The sequence below is a fragment of the Anomalospiza imberbis genome, chromosome 2, assembly GCF_031753505.1.
Source record: "Anomalospiza imberbis isolate Cuckoo-Finch-1a 21T00152 chromosome 2, ASM3175350v1, whole genome shotgun sequence".
Lineage (NCBI taxonomy): Eukaryota > Metazoa > Chordata > Aves > Passeriformes > Viduidae > Anomalospiza > Anomalospiza imberbis.
Genome location: NC_089682.1, coordinates 31,211,235 through 31,226,251, shown reverse-complemented (window position 1 = coordinate 31,226,251; position 15,017 = coordinate 31,211,235). Strand labels below are relative to the sequence as shown.

At 49.5% G+C, this 15,017-nt stretch overlaps 2 protein-coding genes across 3 annotated transcripts in view; one reads left to right on the top strand and one right to left on the bottom strand.

Annotated features, from left to right (window-relative positions):
* The window catches only part of SCAF4 (SR-related CTD associated factor 4), a 28,893-nt gene extending 19,642 nt beyond the window's left edge, over nucleotides 1–9,251 (top strand). For both annotated transcript variants that reach the window (XM_068180391.1, XM_068180390.1), the window contains 7 exons: nucleotides 896–1,009; nucleotides 1,703–1,859; nucleotides 2,652–2,806; nucleotides 3,580–3,742; nucleotides 3,839–3,919; nucleotides 4,002–4,190; nucleotides 8,077–9,251. In XM_068180391.1, the coding sequence (XP_068036492.1) occupies nucleotides 896–1,009; nucleotides 1,703–1,859; nucleotides 2,652–2,806; nucleotides 3,580–3,742; nucleotides 3,839–3,919; nucleotides 4,002–4,190; nucleotides 8,077–8,924 (1,707 nt within the window). In that variant the 3' untranslated portion in view covers nucleotides 8,925–9,251. The remainder of the gene's footprint in view (nucleotides 1–895; nucleotides 1,010–1,702; nucleotides 1,860–2,651; nucleotides 2,807–3,579; nucleotides 3,743–3,838; nucleotides 3,920–4,001; nucleotides 4,191–8,076) is intronic.
* A 1,840-nt stretch (nucleotides 9,252–11,091) lies between these two features.
* On the bottom strand, nucleotides 11,092–14,472 carry SOD1 (superoxide dismutase 1). The gene is made up of 5 exons (XM_068180393.1): nucleotides 14,327–14,472; nucleotides 13,827–13,920; nucleotides 13,354–13,423; nucleotides 11,886–12,000; nucleotides 11,092–11,581 (listed from the first exon to the last, which is right to left on the bottom strand). The coding sequence occupies exons 1-5, from the start codon at nucleotides 14,399–14,401 to the stop codon at nucleotides 11,471–11,473; spliced, it is 465 nt and encodes a 154-aa protein (XP_068036494.1). The 5' UTR covers nucleotides 14,402–14,472; the 3' UTR covers nucleotides 11,092–11,470.
* Between the last annotated feature and the right edge of the window lie 545 nt (nucleotides 14,473–15,017).

Sequence of the window (15,017 nt, the reverse complement as noted above, 5' to 3'; positions counted from 1 at the left end):
TTATTTCTGATACATTCCAAAGAGCTGGCCTCTCATTCCCCATGCGTTGTGTTTTCGCTGTGGGCACTCAGATCATGTGGCTGACTTGTACACAAACAAGAAGGGAGCTGCTCTGGTTTCCTGTAGTACAAAAGTGCTCGTGGGGTAATACAGAAGATTATCCCATTTTCATAAAAATCCTGCTTTCTGTGCAGGATGATGGCAGCAGAATTACATCCCATGCTTCTGAGTTCCTTGGCTGCTTCATTTTATTTGATTATAGGAGCATGGACTCTCAGCTGGTGTTCTTGTTGCTCTTCTGTCATTTTAGCCATAAACACGGAGAACTATTGTTTTATTTTGCTGTATTTAAGGCTATTTTATGTATAAATTATAGCTGTTCCAGTAACTTCAAAAATTTCATTCATTCAAACAAAAATAAGTGACTAATTTTCTTCCTTTTCCCAAATTTTGTAAAAGAGCGTAAGAGTTTTTCCCTCAAATTCATTACAAATAAAAATGATTCCAAATCTGCAGCTAGAACTGAATGTGGAGGTACAGCTGGCAGAGTGGAGGGGGATACTGTTGTGCATTCCAACAAAGTAACCAATTGCCAGATATTAGAATTTACATGAACACTACTGTCTAGCAATTTAGAAGGATTAAATATGCAGAAGTCAGCTGTATTTTAGAGTTTTGGAAGTTTTCAGAAATTGTGGAAGTTTCAGTTCACTAGAAATGTGAATTTCCAGAAGATAGTGGCTTTCTTAGCCTCTTAAACTAACATTTCCTTCCATACTTCCACAGCCCCTTTTGGAACACCCCCTGATGTCCCAGCTTGCTGTAACTGAGCATTTGTGTGTTGTTCACTGTTTGTTACCTGCAAAATGAACTTTTTCCCTCAAACCCTACACAGATGATACCGCCCAGAGGATGTGCCTACATTGTCATGGTGCACAGACAAGATGCCAACAGAGCCCTCCAGAAACTGAGCCGAGGCAACTTCAAAGTCAACCAGAAATCCATCAAGGTACTGCTTGGAAATGTCAGCCTTTCCAAAGCTGCTGTAATTACTGTCATCCTGTCTCAACTGTGCTGGGCTTTGGGGTATTTCAGACTCATGTGTGTTCTGGAGATGATAGTCTGTAAAATCCTGAAAAAATACTTCAGTGAACTGGTTTTGGAGAATTATTGTTCCTGGTCTGTAGTGGGATTAGTGGAACCTTGTATCAGTGTCCTTGAAAGATTGCCAAGAATTATCTCTTCAATCAACAGAAAGGGTGATCTTTTGCTCATTACAGGGGACTTGGCACTGTGTGTTTCTTGTTGCCAGTTATTTGTCTCCTAAGAGTTTCATTGCATATGATAATCCTACAAAGAGTATTAATAAATAAGGAAATGTGCCTTCATTAGTGAAGTTCTTCCTTCTGTAGAATGTCAAATTAGTGTGACACTGTCCTCCAAAGGGAAATGGAATTAATCTTACTGGCTGGGGATCATCAGAAGAAGCTGGCTTTATACATTTATACAAATGGTGTGCAAGAGTCAAGCCAAGAAATAGGAACTAAGTCTGCTTAAAAAAAAACTTCCTTCAGAGTTTAATAGCTGTTTCACTTATGCTTTTTACTCTTTACCCTCAAATGCTGTTTTGTGAGAATGAAATATTAAATCCATTAAAATGGAAACATTTTGCTGACCACCTGTTTCCCCCCCCCACCCCAAGATTGCCTGGGCTCTGAATAAAGGAATAAAGCCAGACTACAAGCAGTATTGGGATGTAGAATTGGGTGTGACTTACATACCATGGGACAAAGTCAAACCTGAAGATCTTGAAAGTTTCTGTGAAGGAGGAATGCTGGACAACGAGACCCTTAGTCCAGGTACAGTGTTACTGCATGTTCTGTTGTTGAACCTTTATTTCAGGGTTTGGCCATTCTGTCCAGTTTGCCTAATTAGCTGGTGATTATTTTATATGTGCTTAATTGTAGCATCTCTTCATGCTGAACACACAAAAATCAGTTGTGTGATTTAAACAAAAATGTAATGAATCATGAACATAATGTCAGTGTGTTGCAGTCCTCTCAGTGCTTTTCTCTTTCCCAAAGTGCCCCCTCACTGATCCTTCTTTGTGCTTAGCTGGCTTTTCCCAGGAAGTTCTGACAGACAATAGGAGCTATTTCTTCCATAAATTAAGTTTAAAGCTATATTTGACATTTTGTTACTTTGCTGCAATTCTTTATACTTTTATTCTCCTTTTCCTTGTTTGAGACTTGAAGATGTTGGGTGTTTTAGAAATGAGTTCTCAAATTAGTGACAAAGCTGCTGCCTTCTTGCCCGAGAGCAACAGAATGAACCTGTTGAAAGCTTGTCCCAAAGAGCTTTACAGTTTTTGTCACAGATAATATAACAGAATCTTGGGTGTGTATAAACACTGTCAGTGCAAAGGATTGTTAAATGACTACTGAAAAGAACAAGTTTATTTGCTGTTTCAATGTTTGCTGTGTTGAAATTAATTTGGAATTTTTATTGTCAGAAATAGTATAAATGCTTCAGCTCTGTGCTGCTTATTGCCTGAGTATTTTCAATTCGGTCCTTTTTGTAAACATGACTAAGCATGTTTCACATGGCACTGCTTGTCTGACCCCTGTCTGTTGGGATTTTGTTTTGGACAGAGTGGAAGGGAATTCCCAAGAAGTCTGAAAATGAAGTGGCTCAGAATGGAGGTGCAGAAGCTGTACACAATGAACCAGTGTCACCTATTCCCAAAGCTTTACCTGTCCCAATTCCTGTTCCCATGCCTGCACCAATAACAGTACCTCCTCCACAGGTGAGAGTTGTTCCACAGAAACAAACAAGAACTCAGTTTAAATAATAATTCAGGGAGGGAGGGAATGCCATGAATGGTAACTTTATTCTCTCAGTCACAGAGAAATTACTTCAGTAGAATCTTTGTTATAGAAGGGCTGAATTGCATCTTCAGGTTTTGTGATTGGCTTTTTTTTGTTATTTGTTTTATTAATTAATGTTCCTCTAAAAGCTTTTCTTATTGGCAGATACTCCACCACTTTCATATCAGTAGTTTCTTGTCAGTGTTAAAATAGTAGAATCCCTTAAATCAGAGCGAATTTAAATTCAGAGCTTGATATATGTAAATCAAAAATAAAGGAAAAGAAAACCAGTCACTCCAGTGTGCAAAGTCAGGTAGTGAGAAAGCGACAAGCAGAGGTTTTTAATTGCTCTGAAGTTGTGAGCATTCCAGTGGATCCTGTCTGGAAATCCATCATGCTGGGTACAAATGAATCCCAGGTACTGTGTGAGGGGTATGTGGAGGTGAGTTACCCACACACATTAGTACCCATGTAGCACAGAGGAAAAGCCTTCTCCAATTACAAAGGCAGACAGGGCTAGTGTTGGTATTTTCAGTGATGGGAGTTCCTGGAGTGCTCCTGCATCTGTTGTGCGAGTGCCCCCTTGTTGCAGAGGAATTTGAGGTCGCAGAGATCTCCTGGTGGAGCTGGACAGAGATAGAGATCACCAGCGGGACGGAAAATCATTGAGGCACTCTTGGGGTAACCCATCTTTCCCCTTCCTTTTTCCTAGGTTCCCCCCCATCCATCAGGGCCTCCCGTGGTTGGTGCACTCCAGCCCCCTGCTTTCACAGCACCTTTAGGAATCCCCCCTCCTGGATTTGCCCCCGGGGTGCCGCCACCGCCACCGCCTCCATTCCTTCGGCCAGGCTTCAACCCGCTGCATTTACCTCCAGGTTTGTGGGCTGTGCCAGCCCGGGCCCTGCTGGGCCCAGAGCTGCACGGGGGGTTGTGCCAGGGGGGCACTCAGGGCTCTGCTGTGCTTTTTGTAGGATTCCTTCCTCCCGGGCCACCACCTCCCATAACTCCTCCGGTCTCTGTCCCGCACACTCCGGCAGTGAACATCCCAAACTGTAAGTGTTGGGCCCTGTGGAAGGCAGGGATCCTGCAGGAATTGCTGGCTGGTGTTCAATGTGTCCTTGCCTTGTTCCTCAGCTACAGCAACTGGTGGGAATGAGGACACTACGAAGGAGTCGTCTGTAGGAAATCCCATCCCAACAGTAGTTTCTGGAGGCAGAGGGAATGCTGAAAGTACTGACACTTCCAAAATCTATGGCACTGTTCCACCTCCTGTAGCACCTACCAATGTCCCTGCTCCCGTCACCCAGGCTGTTCCACTCCTTGGTAAGTTCCCTCTTGAGTAAGTTCTGCACTTCATTCTTCCCTACATTTTAAATACCATTTTGATTTGGCTACTGACTTACAGTCCAGGGGAAAGGGAAGCACATTTTTTCTCAACTTGTTGAAATTTCTGTCCTACTGTTGGCTTTGAAATCAATTTTAAAAGCTTCATTTTGCACAGAAGAAACAGTCAATATTTTTTACTACTGAAGATCTATTTTCTGAGAAAACAAAGCCATGATGTGTAAGTTACAAATTCAAATTCTGTCCACTTTTAACAAGTGAAGGCTTATGCAGTCTAGAAAATGAACTTACAGCAGCACATCTATATGACATAGGAACCAGGTTTTAGACTCAGCTATTAGATATATAAAATTAATGTGTAGGGAAACTATTTGTAGTGTATTTTTGAAATCTCTGAGGATGGGGTACATTCTGGTTATGTATGGAATAAATTGTTTTAATAGAACAGAAAACCAAATGCTTTTACGCAGCCCTGCAGTAGGACAGGTTTTGAAACCTTTGTAAGAAGATATTATTTAAATATTACCAAATGGGTTTTTTTACTAGCAAACCCAGGGTAATGGGAGTATGTTGCATAAATTACTTTTCCTAATATGATACAAACTTGGTCAGATTTTAAAAGGGAATGTGAACTGTTACAGAACTCTGCTAAATGCTTATTTTATGATGGCCTTGGATGAGTCAGTGTCAAGAATTTACTCAAAAGACTTGTTATCTACAAATTTTAGTGAGATTACTGCATTTATGAGATTTTAGGCCTCTACATGAGAGCCTAAGAAATGAATGAAAAAGTTAATTTTGTGTTAGTGGGTTTTGGCCCAATATTTTCAGTGATCACTGAAGAAAATCAGAGATTTGTCTCCCTGAGAGCTCACTGCTCTATTGGACGTGAGGGCTAAATGTTCCATCCATGACTAATAATTTATGAATCCTTCATGTTGAAAACTTCACAGAAGACTCTTTCAAAACAGAGAAAAGCTTAAGAAACTCTGTGCTGACACCGTGGAGTCAGGGAGTTTTGTTAGGAATTTCAGAAATTCACACCTTCCTGCTGAATGACACTTTCTGTAAAGGTAGCACAGAGTTTTGGAGTTTCACTGTCTTGGACAGCATAACCTGCACTTCATATTCCTGGCCTTTGGAATATATGAGGCTCTGAAAGATTCTGTAGCAAACTCCAGCAAAAACCCACCAGACTGACAACATAGTCCCTCTCTCAAGAATTCCCTGGCAGTTTTAATGCTCTAGTGGTAAGATGCCACATTCCCCACTGGAGAACATGCAGAATGTTGGAGAACAGCAGTGTCAAAGTGGAGTGAAACCCTGCTGCTGTTGTGCTGGATCCGTGAGCTTTTGGCTTATTCCCTGTGTTTCCGTGATGTTTGTGTGCTGGGACACACAGAAACCACAGAACTCCACGTGCTGGGAAGTGATTCAAGGGGTTGCGAGTTACTGGAACCACTTAGTGAGCAGAGTTTGTGCAAGAGTAAATCAGGTGTGTCAGCACTGGTGACATGGGAATTATCGCAAGGGAGCACAGGCTTTGTCCAGCTGGGAGAGATGGTCAGATCTGGATCACAGTGACGTGGAAATCTGGCTTCATACCTAATTTATCAAAGCAGTTAGGATGGCTCCTGTGCCTTCTCTGGACAGAAGGTCCTTCAGGCCAGGCTGAGCACGTTGGGCTGTGTTGTAGGAGTCAGGTGATGAAACTTGGGACACTTTGGTGTGTGATGGTCGCTCCTCCGAAACCAATAAAATCTGTTGTGAAGGCAAGGTGTGGTTTTGCACATTGGGACAGAGGAGCAGGTGTCAGGTGTGAGGGAACTGGCTCCAGTAGAACAAGCTGGTTCAGGAAATCACCTCAGGGTTTCTCTCGGAGCTCAGGGAGTTCATATGCAGTTCAAGAAACTACTTGAATGTCAGGTACTTCCTAAACCAAAAGAGGACTTTAACTCTCCCCAGACATCGTGTGTGTGTGTCTGTACCATGAATTTCCCTGAGCATTTTCAGTAAACTAGGATGTGTTTCTGGACAGCTCTTTAGGTTTTTAGTTGGTGCCTCATTTGTCAGGAGAGTGAGGAAACTCCAGTAGTTCTATAGTTGCTTTAGCCTCAGCATTGAAGGGGGTTGATATTTAAAATAAATTTAAAATAAAAAGTGTGTAGCTCTCCAGCCAGTGCATTTCAGAATGAAGGAGTTCCAGGTACAGTTATGTTGCTTCAGTGCTGCAGTTTGTGTAGCAATAAGGTTGAGAAATTAAATGACTTGTACTTATTAAATGTGAAACTGCCCTCCCTCACCTCATGTTCATGCTCTTGTAACCCACATCTGCTCTGCTGCTTCTAAGTAGAAGCACAGGCTTAACTTCAGCTCTTTAGTTCTCAGTTACTCTATTCTGCCTTGTTTTAATCTTCTGAGAAAGATTAAAAGATATTTTTGCCAACAAGAATCCCCAAACCTCAGAATTCCTGGGAGACATAATTAGCTATGAGTCTGTCTTGTCAGATATGTAATTCTGTAACAGGAGTTTAAACTGGGTGCTTACAGACCTGGTTATTGACCAGCACGACGGAAGGCTCTGCATTTTAGAGAAAGGGAAAGATGCAGGAAAAAAATGCTGTTGGTACTGGACCATTTCTCTCCAAGAGTGGGAGCTGTGTCTGACTGCTTGGAGGGGGAGAGGATATCAATGACTGGAAGACGTCACACGAGTCTTCTCACTGGCAAAACACAACTTCCTTCCAGTATGAATTTAAAGAGCACTCAGGTGAAAAGGTTTCTGTCAGAGACGTCCCTAAAAGTCAGTAGTGTGGTCAGAGGGCAGCAAAGAAGGCTCAGCTCTGTCTGGGGACAGGTGCCAAAGCCACAGAAGGGAGGGATGAACACCACGGCAGCTGAAGGGGAGCTGCTCGTGGGCCTGCACCCAAGTGCAGTTTTCACTGCTGACTAATTCCAGCACGAATTCCCGCAGTATTTCATCCTGGTTTTAAACAGGCAGGGGCTGTGTTTCTAGGGCAGGAGGTGCTGGTGAGCAGGAGCAGATGGGAGCAATGAGAGGGCTCTGGGAACACTGGACAGTGTTCCTGGTTCAGACTGAGGAGGCACCTGGCCTGTGGTGGGAAGACCTCAACTGGAGCTCAGAATTCTCAGAATCCTTCTCCCTGGCTCCTTCTGTTGGTGTCCAGGAGCTGTGGGCTGAGCTTTATCTGACAGTATGTTTGGAGAGGGAGGTTTTTTCCTCCTATGAAGAGCGTAGGAATAAAACTGGAAAACAGTTGGTGCTAGGTATGTGCTATAAAGGATGAAACACTGTTATAAAAAAAAGAAGTCAGGAATGACCTGTTGCATTTCCTTTTACTTTACATTGCAAGGTTTATTCTACTGAAATAAATCTTTCTTGTGTCCCTTTTCTCTGGAATGGCAAAGAGAGCTGTGCTCCAGCTGTATCCCAGCCTCCTCCCTGCCTTTGGCTGGTGCTGTGCAGCTGTGGGGTGTTCAGCTGTTGTTTGTAGCAGAAGGAAATGTTTAAATCCCACTGGAGGGGGTGAGGTACCTTCACTTGGAAGCTTAACACCAGGAAGGGGCTTTGGCTGCAGGAGGCTGAGCTGGGGCTGAGGGGGAGCAGTGACTGCACCAGGGCAAAGGCTCTCCCCCAGGAAGCCTCTGGGATCAGGGATTAGTTGCTGTCCTGGGCACAGTCATTGCTGCCAGCAGCACACAGCAGGTGGAAAGCCCAGGAAGCTCCTCTCCAGGTCCTAGGGTGCTCTTTTCCCGGGATAACTGCAGATGGGGTTTGAAGTTAGGGAAACGCTCCATGTTCCCTCCTGCCTGGCTCTGACTGTCCCTTGTGTGTTCCTTGCAGGCACCCAGGGTGTGGCCCCGCCGCCGCCCGCGCCCGTGGTGGGGCTGCAGACTCCATCCACGGGGCTGCTGGGCGCCCGGCCCGGGCTGATCCCACTGCAGCGCCCGCCGGGGATGCCGCCGCCGCCGCCGCTGCCGCGCTTCCCCATGATGCCCCCGCGCCACATGCCCCCGCACATGATGCACAGAGGGCCCCCGCCGGGCCCCGGCAGCTTCGGGATGCCTCCCCCGCACGGAATGAAAGCCCCCTTCCCTCCGCCCGGCCACTTCGTGCGGCCCGGCGGCGGCCCGGGCGGCAGCGGGCCCGGCGGCGGGCCTGAGGAAAACAGGGACGGGCGGCAGTTCAGGAACGACAGGCAGTTCACGCCCAACAGAGACCAGGAGCGGTTCGGGAGGAGATCCTTCGGGAACCGGGTAGAGAACGACCGGGAGCGCTACGGCGGCCGCGACGACCGGGAGCGGGAGCACGAGCGGCTGGGCGGCCGCGACAGGCGAGACTGGGGACGCCGCAGCCCCGAGCGCGACAGGCACAGGGACTCGGAGGACAGGAACAGGCGCTCCAGCGGCCACCGAGACAGGGAGAGGGATTCCAGGGATCGGGAGTCTCGTAGAGACAAGGAAGAAAGCCGCGGCAAGGAAAAGACAGAGGTGACAGACAGGGCGGAGGGCGACAAAAACCACGAGTCCCACGGCAGCAAAACGGAGGGCGCGGAACTTGTTTCAGAACTCGCGGCGGGAGATGCCGAACCCGCGGGCGCGAAGCCCACGCCAGAATCGGTGCCCGAGGCTACCTCATCCCTGGAACAGGTGGACAAGGACACGGGCTCCGTGGCGGAGGCACCGCGCTAGGGCCGCAGCCCGGCTTGGAGTGTCGAGCTTTAGTTGTACAGTGCTGTAAATCCGCTTCCGCCCCTGCGCCCCCGACGCGGGGCACTGTGAGCAATTTGATTGCTTCCCTTCTATTTAAAATAGCCACAACATAACATAAAATACTGAAGAGATGATTAAAATATTACCCATTTTTGCTGTAACTTTTTTAAAGTTTTGACTTTAAAAAGTTTACGAATCAGAAGTAGAAGTGCTTTCTATTTTTTTTTTAATTTAAGAAAAGGTAACGGTGAAAGCTCCTCAAAACAATAGGGATGTGTTTTTAATAAACTCTATTTTCGTAACAAACTTTTAACGTGTGCTATTCTTCCTACGCTGCACTGAAGTGGAAAAGGAGTGTTCAGCAGCCTCAAGTTGGAACTGTTAATGCTGTACTGGAGTCTAAATTAGAGTGGTTTGGTTCTGTTTGTTAAAGGAAATCCATCTGTTTGTGTAGCGATTCACGGAAGTGAATTTTTATTTGTAACAGTCCTCTGGAGTTTTAGATTGCTGCATTTTAATGAGCTACTTGACCACCCCGGGTAAAAGTTAGTTTTAAGATGTTAATTGCGGAGTTAACTGTTTTAGTGTTTGCAATGCAGTCCATTCTTTGCTTTAGTTTTTTTTTTCCCTCACTCCCTTCACTTGGTTCTGCAGTTCCTGTTGCCCTTAATTTGCCTTTTTTTTAAAGAAGTGGCACCTTCAGGCACCGACCGTCTGCTCTGAGGTTACAAAGCCTGTGCCGGGCTGGACAGCGCCCGCTCCGCAGTTTTGATACTTGTTGGGAAGTGAGACCTCGGAGCCTCCAAAATTCCAGCCTGGCTCTCGAGGTGGGGCTGGGACAAGGACTCGGCCCTTCCTCCAAGGAGATGGCGCTGCTCCTGCAGGAACGCCGGCCCCTCCTCACCCTGCCAGAGGTAGGTTGTGCCCCCCTGGGCTGGGGACAGAGGGTGTTCCTGGTGTTCCTGGGTGTTGTGGCACCTCCTCTCCAGAGCACTTCCGTGTCCTGTCACCTGTGCTGAGGGCAGGTGCAGTTTCTCCATGGCTGATCCCTCGGGCAGGGACACTTTGGGAAGTTCTGCCCACCCCACGTGGCTCAGAGCTGTCATAACCCCAGCAGCATTGGTGTACCAATCCTGTGCATATTCAATGTTTTTTTTCTCCTTGCTCTAGGTGTGTTCTACCTTTAAAGCTGGGGATTTTGCCCCAAAGGAAGGGCAGCTGCTTCCTTACATCAGTCCTTTTTTACAGCTGCCCTGCAGCAGAGGGAATTGTCTCTGGGGGAGGGAGAGGGTGGGAGAGCCACTGTGGAGCTCTGGACTGGGGAGAGGATATCTATTTTTATGTTCTTGCAATAGCAGAATAAAGAGAGAAAGAACCTGTTTACAGATTGTAGTGACCTCAACTTGCATGTGTTAAAACTCGTGTTCTCACTGGTTGTTTCCTGCCGAGCCCATGGGACATTCCCTTGTCCCACACATCGAGGTTTGAGCCTTGGAAAAAGCTGCCCCAGCTCTGTAAGGAGGGAGGGTTTGTTTCACTGAGAACACCTCCTTAAAGAGCTGGAGACAATGAGACAAGGCTGCTCTGTTCATGCAAATCCCACCCCTGTTCTCTGCCTCAGTAGGGATCTGAAAGCAGAGCCTGGAACAACGTCTTACCACCTTCTGCAGCAGTGCCTGTGCATAACCCTCACAGCAGCAGCAGCACCAACCCTCTGGAAGAGGCACAGGGAGTGAAGACTCACACAGTGGCAGCAACAGGGAACGTAAGTTCAAAGTGTTTTTACAGTATTCCTGCTCTACTACCCAGTTGCCTCAGTACAGTGCCTCAGTGGAATGGGGTTACCTAGAACTACAGCCTGCTACTTCCATGAATAGCCTGAAGTGCAGAAGAAAGGAACATTGATACAAGTCCTCATTAAAATGACTCTTTTTCTCTATGAAGAGAGACCCTGAAACCTGTTTCAGAAGGACACACCAGAACAGGACGGAGGCTGGCACTGGCACACAGTGGGCACTCCTGAGATACTGCCTGGAACCTCTTGCTGGATGGGATTTAACCACACACCTGCCAAAGCCCAGGCCTCCTTTCCCAGCAGGGGCAGGTTTGGGGTGGTTCCCTGTTCACAGACAGCCAGACCCAGGTGTATCTGCCCAGAACATTTATTACACAAGTTTGAAGCCTACAAATGCTGCCCCTGCCCCAGGAGGAAGCCCTGACACACCCAGGGACTGCTGCTCTTTGTCAGAGCATGTGGGGCTGATCCAGAGGCTGGGAAGGGGCAGAACTCACATCTTCCCTCACAGCAGGGATGTGACATGGAATGGTGGCAGCAGGAGTGTGAGCAGAGAACACAGAGCCATTCCATCAGGGACACTTTAATTGAACATACATCATACAAAACTCGGTCAGTCTCCAGCGTGTGAGTGCTGCTCGGGATGCAGAAGAACAGGAGATAAATGACACATCTTGAACTTGCAGAGGAAGGGTAAGAGCAGCCATGAAGAGCACTGCAGGTGCCACACTTAGCTTTTGGCAATGCCAATCACTCCGCAGGCCAGGCGGGGCCCTGCATTTCCAGTGAGCAGGCTCTCATCATTGCCCCCTTTGCCCAGGTCATCCCGCCTCTCGTGCACCTGCAAGAGAATTGAAGGGACCTTAATTGATCCAACTGCAGGTCCAGTCATCGCTGCTCCTGGTAGCAGCAGCACCACCAGACTAATTACACAATGCCAATGTGATCTCCATGCCACAAACTTCCAGCTGGACCTGTCCAAGGGTGATCCAGGCACCCACAGCGGGAAGGAGCAGAGTTAGAGAGGGACATCTCCAGAAGGCTGGCAGGGAATGGGGGTCCATGGCAGTGAAGTGCCACACTGAGGCACACAGGGATGGCTGTAAATCCCCTCTCCCTGCTCTCAGGGTTCCCTTGCCACTCACCACCATGGTGCGGCCGATGATGCAGTGTGGTCCGGAGAGGGAAATGACGGAATCCTGGATCGACACCTCGGCCACACCTCCTTTGGCAGTCACATTGCCCAGGTCTCCCACGTGCCTGCACAAACACACAGGAAACTCAGAAAGTGGCCTGGACTGAAAGCTCTTCCAAGGGAAGGCTGGGAGTTTATGGTACAGCATAACAAAGGCTCCCAAATCCAGTGGAACAACCTTTCCTGCAGACTTGGTGAACGCTGCCAGTGTTCTCAGAGCTTTTGCTGTCCATGGCAGCTCAGCTGTTCCACAGGCAGCTGCAGGCTTTTGGTTTAAGGAGGATTAGGAGAAGCGCTTTGTCAGGCAGCAGGTCAAAGGCAATGCAGGAACTGCTCAGTTCCAGGCAGTACCAGGGATGATTACTCCAGTTTGGCATTGCCCCATCACTTGGCATACTGCTCTCCCACACAGCTTCTATCAGAGCTGCATCTCTGCTAAGCCTTGCTAGGAGAACTGAGCCTCAAGCAGTGGAATTTTCACAAGCCTTCTGGACATGCTGGTGTGCTGTGTCCTGCACACCTGCCCCAAGCACAGCAATCGCTCAAAATGCATCTGATCCTGTTCTGTCAGGCTCTTCTGTCCAGATTCAGAACCTGGAATACTGACACATCCCTGCCAGGTGACCAGCTCAGCCAGCCCAGGGCTGACAACCAGCTTTCTACAAAAATTCCTTATTTTTAACCAAGTCCTACAAAACTGGGTTAATAGCAGCTCTCCCTTGAGGAATTTGCTTGATGTAAACTTCCAGAAAGCTTTGGTCCAGTTGTTTCTGTATACTGATAAAAGCAAGATCCACTTCTTGCACCCTTCCTAAGGAATTCCCCTGCCCACAGCCACACCAGGAGCAGGATCTGCCAAGGCTCCAGAAGCCACAATGTTCATGCACTCCCAACCTTTAGCCCCGAGCAGTGGCTGCCAGGGCCCCGACACACATTTCATGCTGTGTCATGCAGGAGCTGGCCCACATCCAGCTCTGCCGGGCCTGTGGCTCAGGTAGGATTTATCAACCACCAATGTCAGTATTCCAAGGGCTATCCCAATGCCAGGCTGGTCCCTGTGCAAGGCCAGGCTGCCTGAGCCCTGCTCCACCAACACAGCAGGCACAGCCACACCACTTCCTCTGGCACCCACCCAAGGGAACTGGGCCGTGAGAGCTGTTCCCAGGGGAGAGCCAGGTCTCACAGCCCACTCGAGTACAGATACCCAGCACAAGCATCAGGCCCTCGCTGTCCCCTCCCACCCAGGCCAAGCCAAAACCAGAAAATGCCCCCAGGAGAGTATTTCACAGCACACTCTCAGAGAAACAAGCTGCTTGGGTTACCAAAGTGCGGCTAAGTGACCTCGGGAACCCTGCAGGAATTCCCAGGGTTTTTCTGGCACACGTGAGCCCCCGGCAGTGCCCATGTCCTGGACTCACCTCTCAGCATCGCTGGGACCCCCGTGCTTCTTCTGCTCTGGGTTGAAGTGAGGGCCTGCACTGGTGCACCCTGGAACACAGCACAGTCAGAGCAGGATCCCAGGATAAAGCTGCTGCTCCCACACCACTCCCAGCGACAGCAAACAGCTCCTCTCCCGTGCCATGCCCTGCTAATCTCCTGGAGATAAATCACCTGCTATGGACTTACAAGCCACAGGCTCAGCCAGAAGCTTTCTTATTTCATAACGCTAGTTATCCAAGCGTTCAGGTGAGTGCTTGGTATGTCAGGTCTTGACCACCAGCCTCAACACGCTCAGAGTATTAGCCAGGAAACAATTCCTCGGGAACGGCCACGATTTCCTCACACAGATTTGCAGCTGTGAGACCCAAGCTGCTGCTGCAACAGCACGAGCAGCTCTTCGGAGCTGAGCCGCCTTGCAGCCGTGACCCAAAGGCTTGGAGGCACATCTTACCATTGGTGTTGTCCCCGAACTCATGGACGTGGAAGCCGTGCTCCCCATCGGTCAATCCAGTGATCTGCCCAGTGACTTTCACCGGTCCGGCACCCTTCAAAGGAGAGCATTTGTCACCACAAGGACTTCGGCATTACACGGCTCCGTGTCAAACCAAAGTGACAGAAAGGCCCCGCCACGAGCCCACGATAGTGATCTAGAATGTCTGCGTTCGTTTAACGCCCTCAAACGCATTCCTTCACCTGTTTTATCAATAAGCGCAAGCAGTGCCTGTTATCTGACGGGGCCTTCCAGAAAGATCCCGTACTTTCACACAGGAGCGCGAGTGACCCCGCGGCCGCGGCTCCTTGGCCGGCGGCAGGGGACGGCGCAGCTCCTGAGGGCCGCGGCCATTTGGAACCGCAGAGCCCTCGAGCTGAGCCTGCCCCGCCGGCCACGGGCAGGACACCGAAGAGGCAGATCCCGGGGGAGAGGTCTCAGCGGCCCGGCCGTGCCCTCACCTGCTGCTCGAAGTGGATGACACCCTGCACAGCGCCCTCGCCCCGCATCACGCACACGGCCCGCATCGCCGCCATCTTGAGCCCGCCCCGCCGCAGCGCCCGCGGACTGCGGGCACGCCCCGCCCTCGCTCCCGTTATATAGGGTGGGCGGCCAGCTCCGCGACCAATCGAGCTGCGCGCCGCGCGCGGCCCGGCCAATCGCGGCGCGGGGAGGTCAGAGAGGCGGGGCCGAGCGACGGCGCGCGCGGAGGCGGGAGGCGCCCTCTGGCGGCGGGAGGCGCATAACGGGGACCGGGACCGGGACCGGGATCCGGGATCGAGATCGGGACCGGAATCGAGATCCCGACCGGGACCGGGATCGGGATGGGGACCGGGGCCGGGAAGGATTCAGAGGGACCGGAGAGGGCGGTGCACGGCTCACAGCTGTGTCCCCGCCGTGCCGGGGGACGAGCAGCAGCTCAGTGTCCCCACCCCGCCCCTGCTCCTGCCGCAGCTGTGGCGGGGCTGCGGGCGGACGCTGCGCTCTCATCCCAAACTGGGATGCGCTTGTGAGGCTGCCCTGAGCAGCTCGGCCCTGAGGGTGTTTGGAACTTAAATCAGAGTCACAGAATTGAGAGTACCTGGGGCTTTAGGTAATCACGGAAAGGTTTGGGTTGGGAGGGACCTTAAAGCTCGTCCAGATTCACCCCTG

What these genes read in the sequence shown, in the direction of transcription:
- SOD1 (XM_068180393.1), bottom strand. Translation starts at nt 14,401, where the DNA reads ATGGCGGCGATGCGGGCCGTGTGCGTGATGCGGGGCGAGGGCGCTGTG. An exon ending in TCATCCACTTCGAGCAGCAG is followed by an intron (nt 13,921 to 14,326) that starts GTGAGGGCACGG and finishes TCTCCTTTGAAG; the next exon opens with GGTGCCGGACCGGTGAAAGT. An exon ending in GTTCGGGGACAACACCAATG is followed by an intron (nt 13,424 to 13,826) that starts GTAAGATGTGCC and finishes GCTGTGTTCCAG; the next exon opens with GGTGCACCAGTGCAGGCCCT.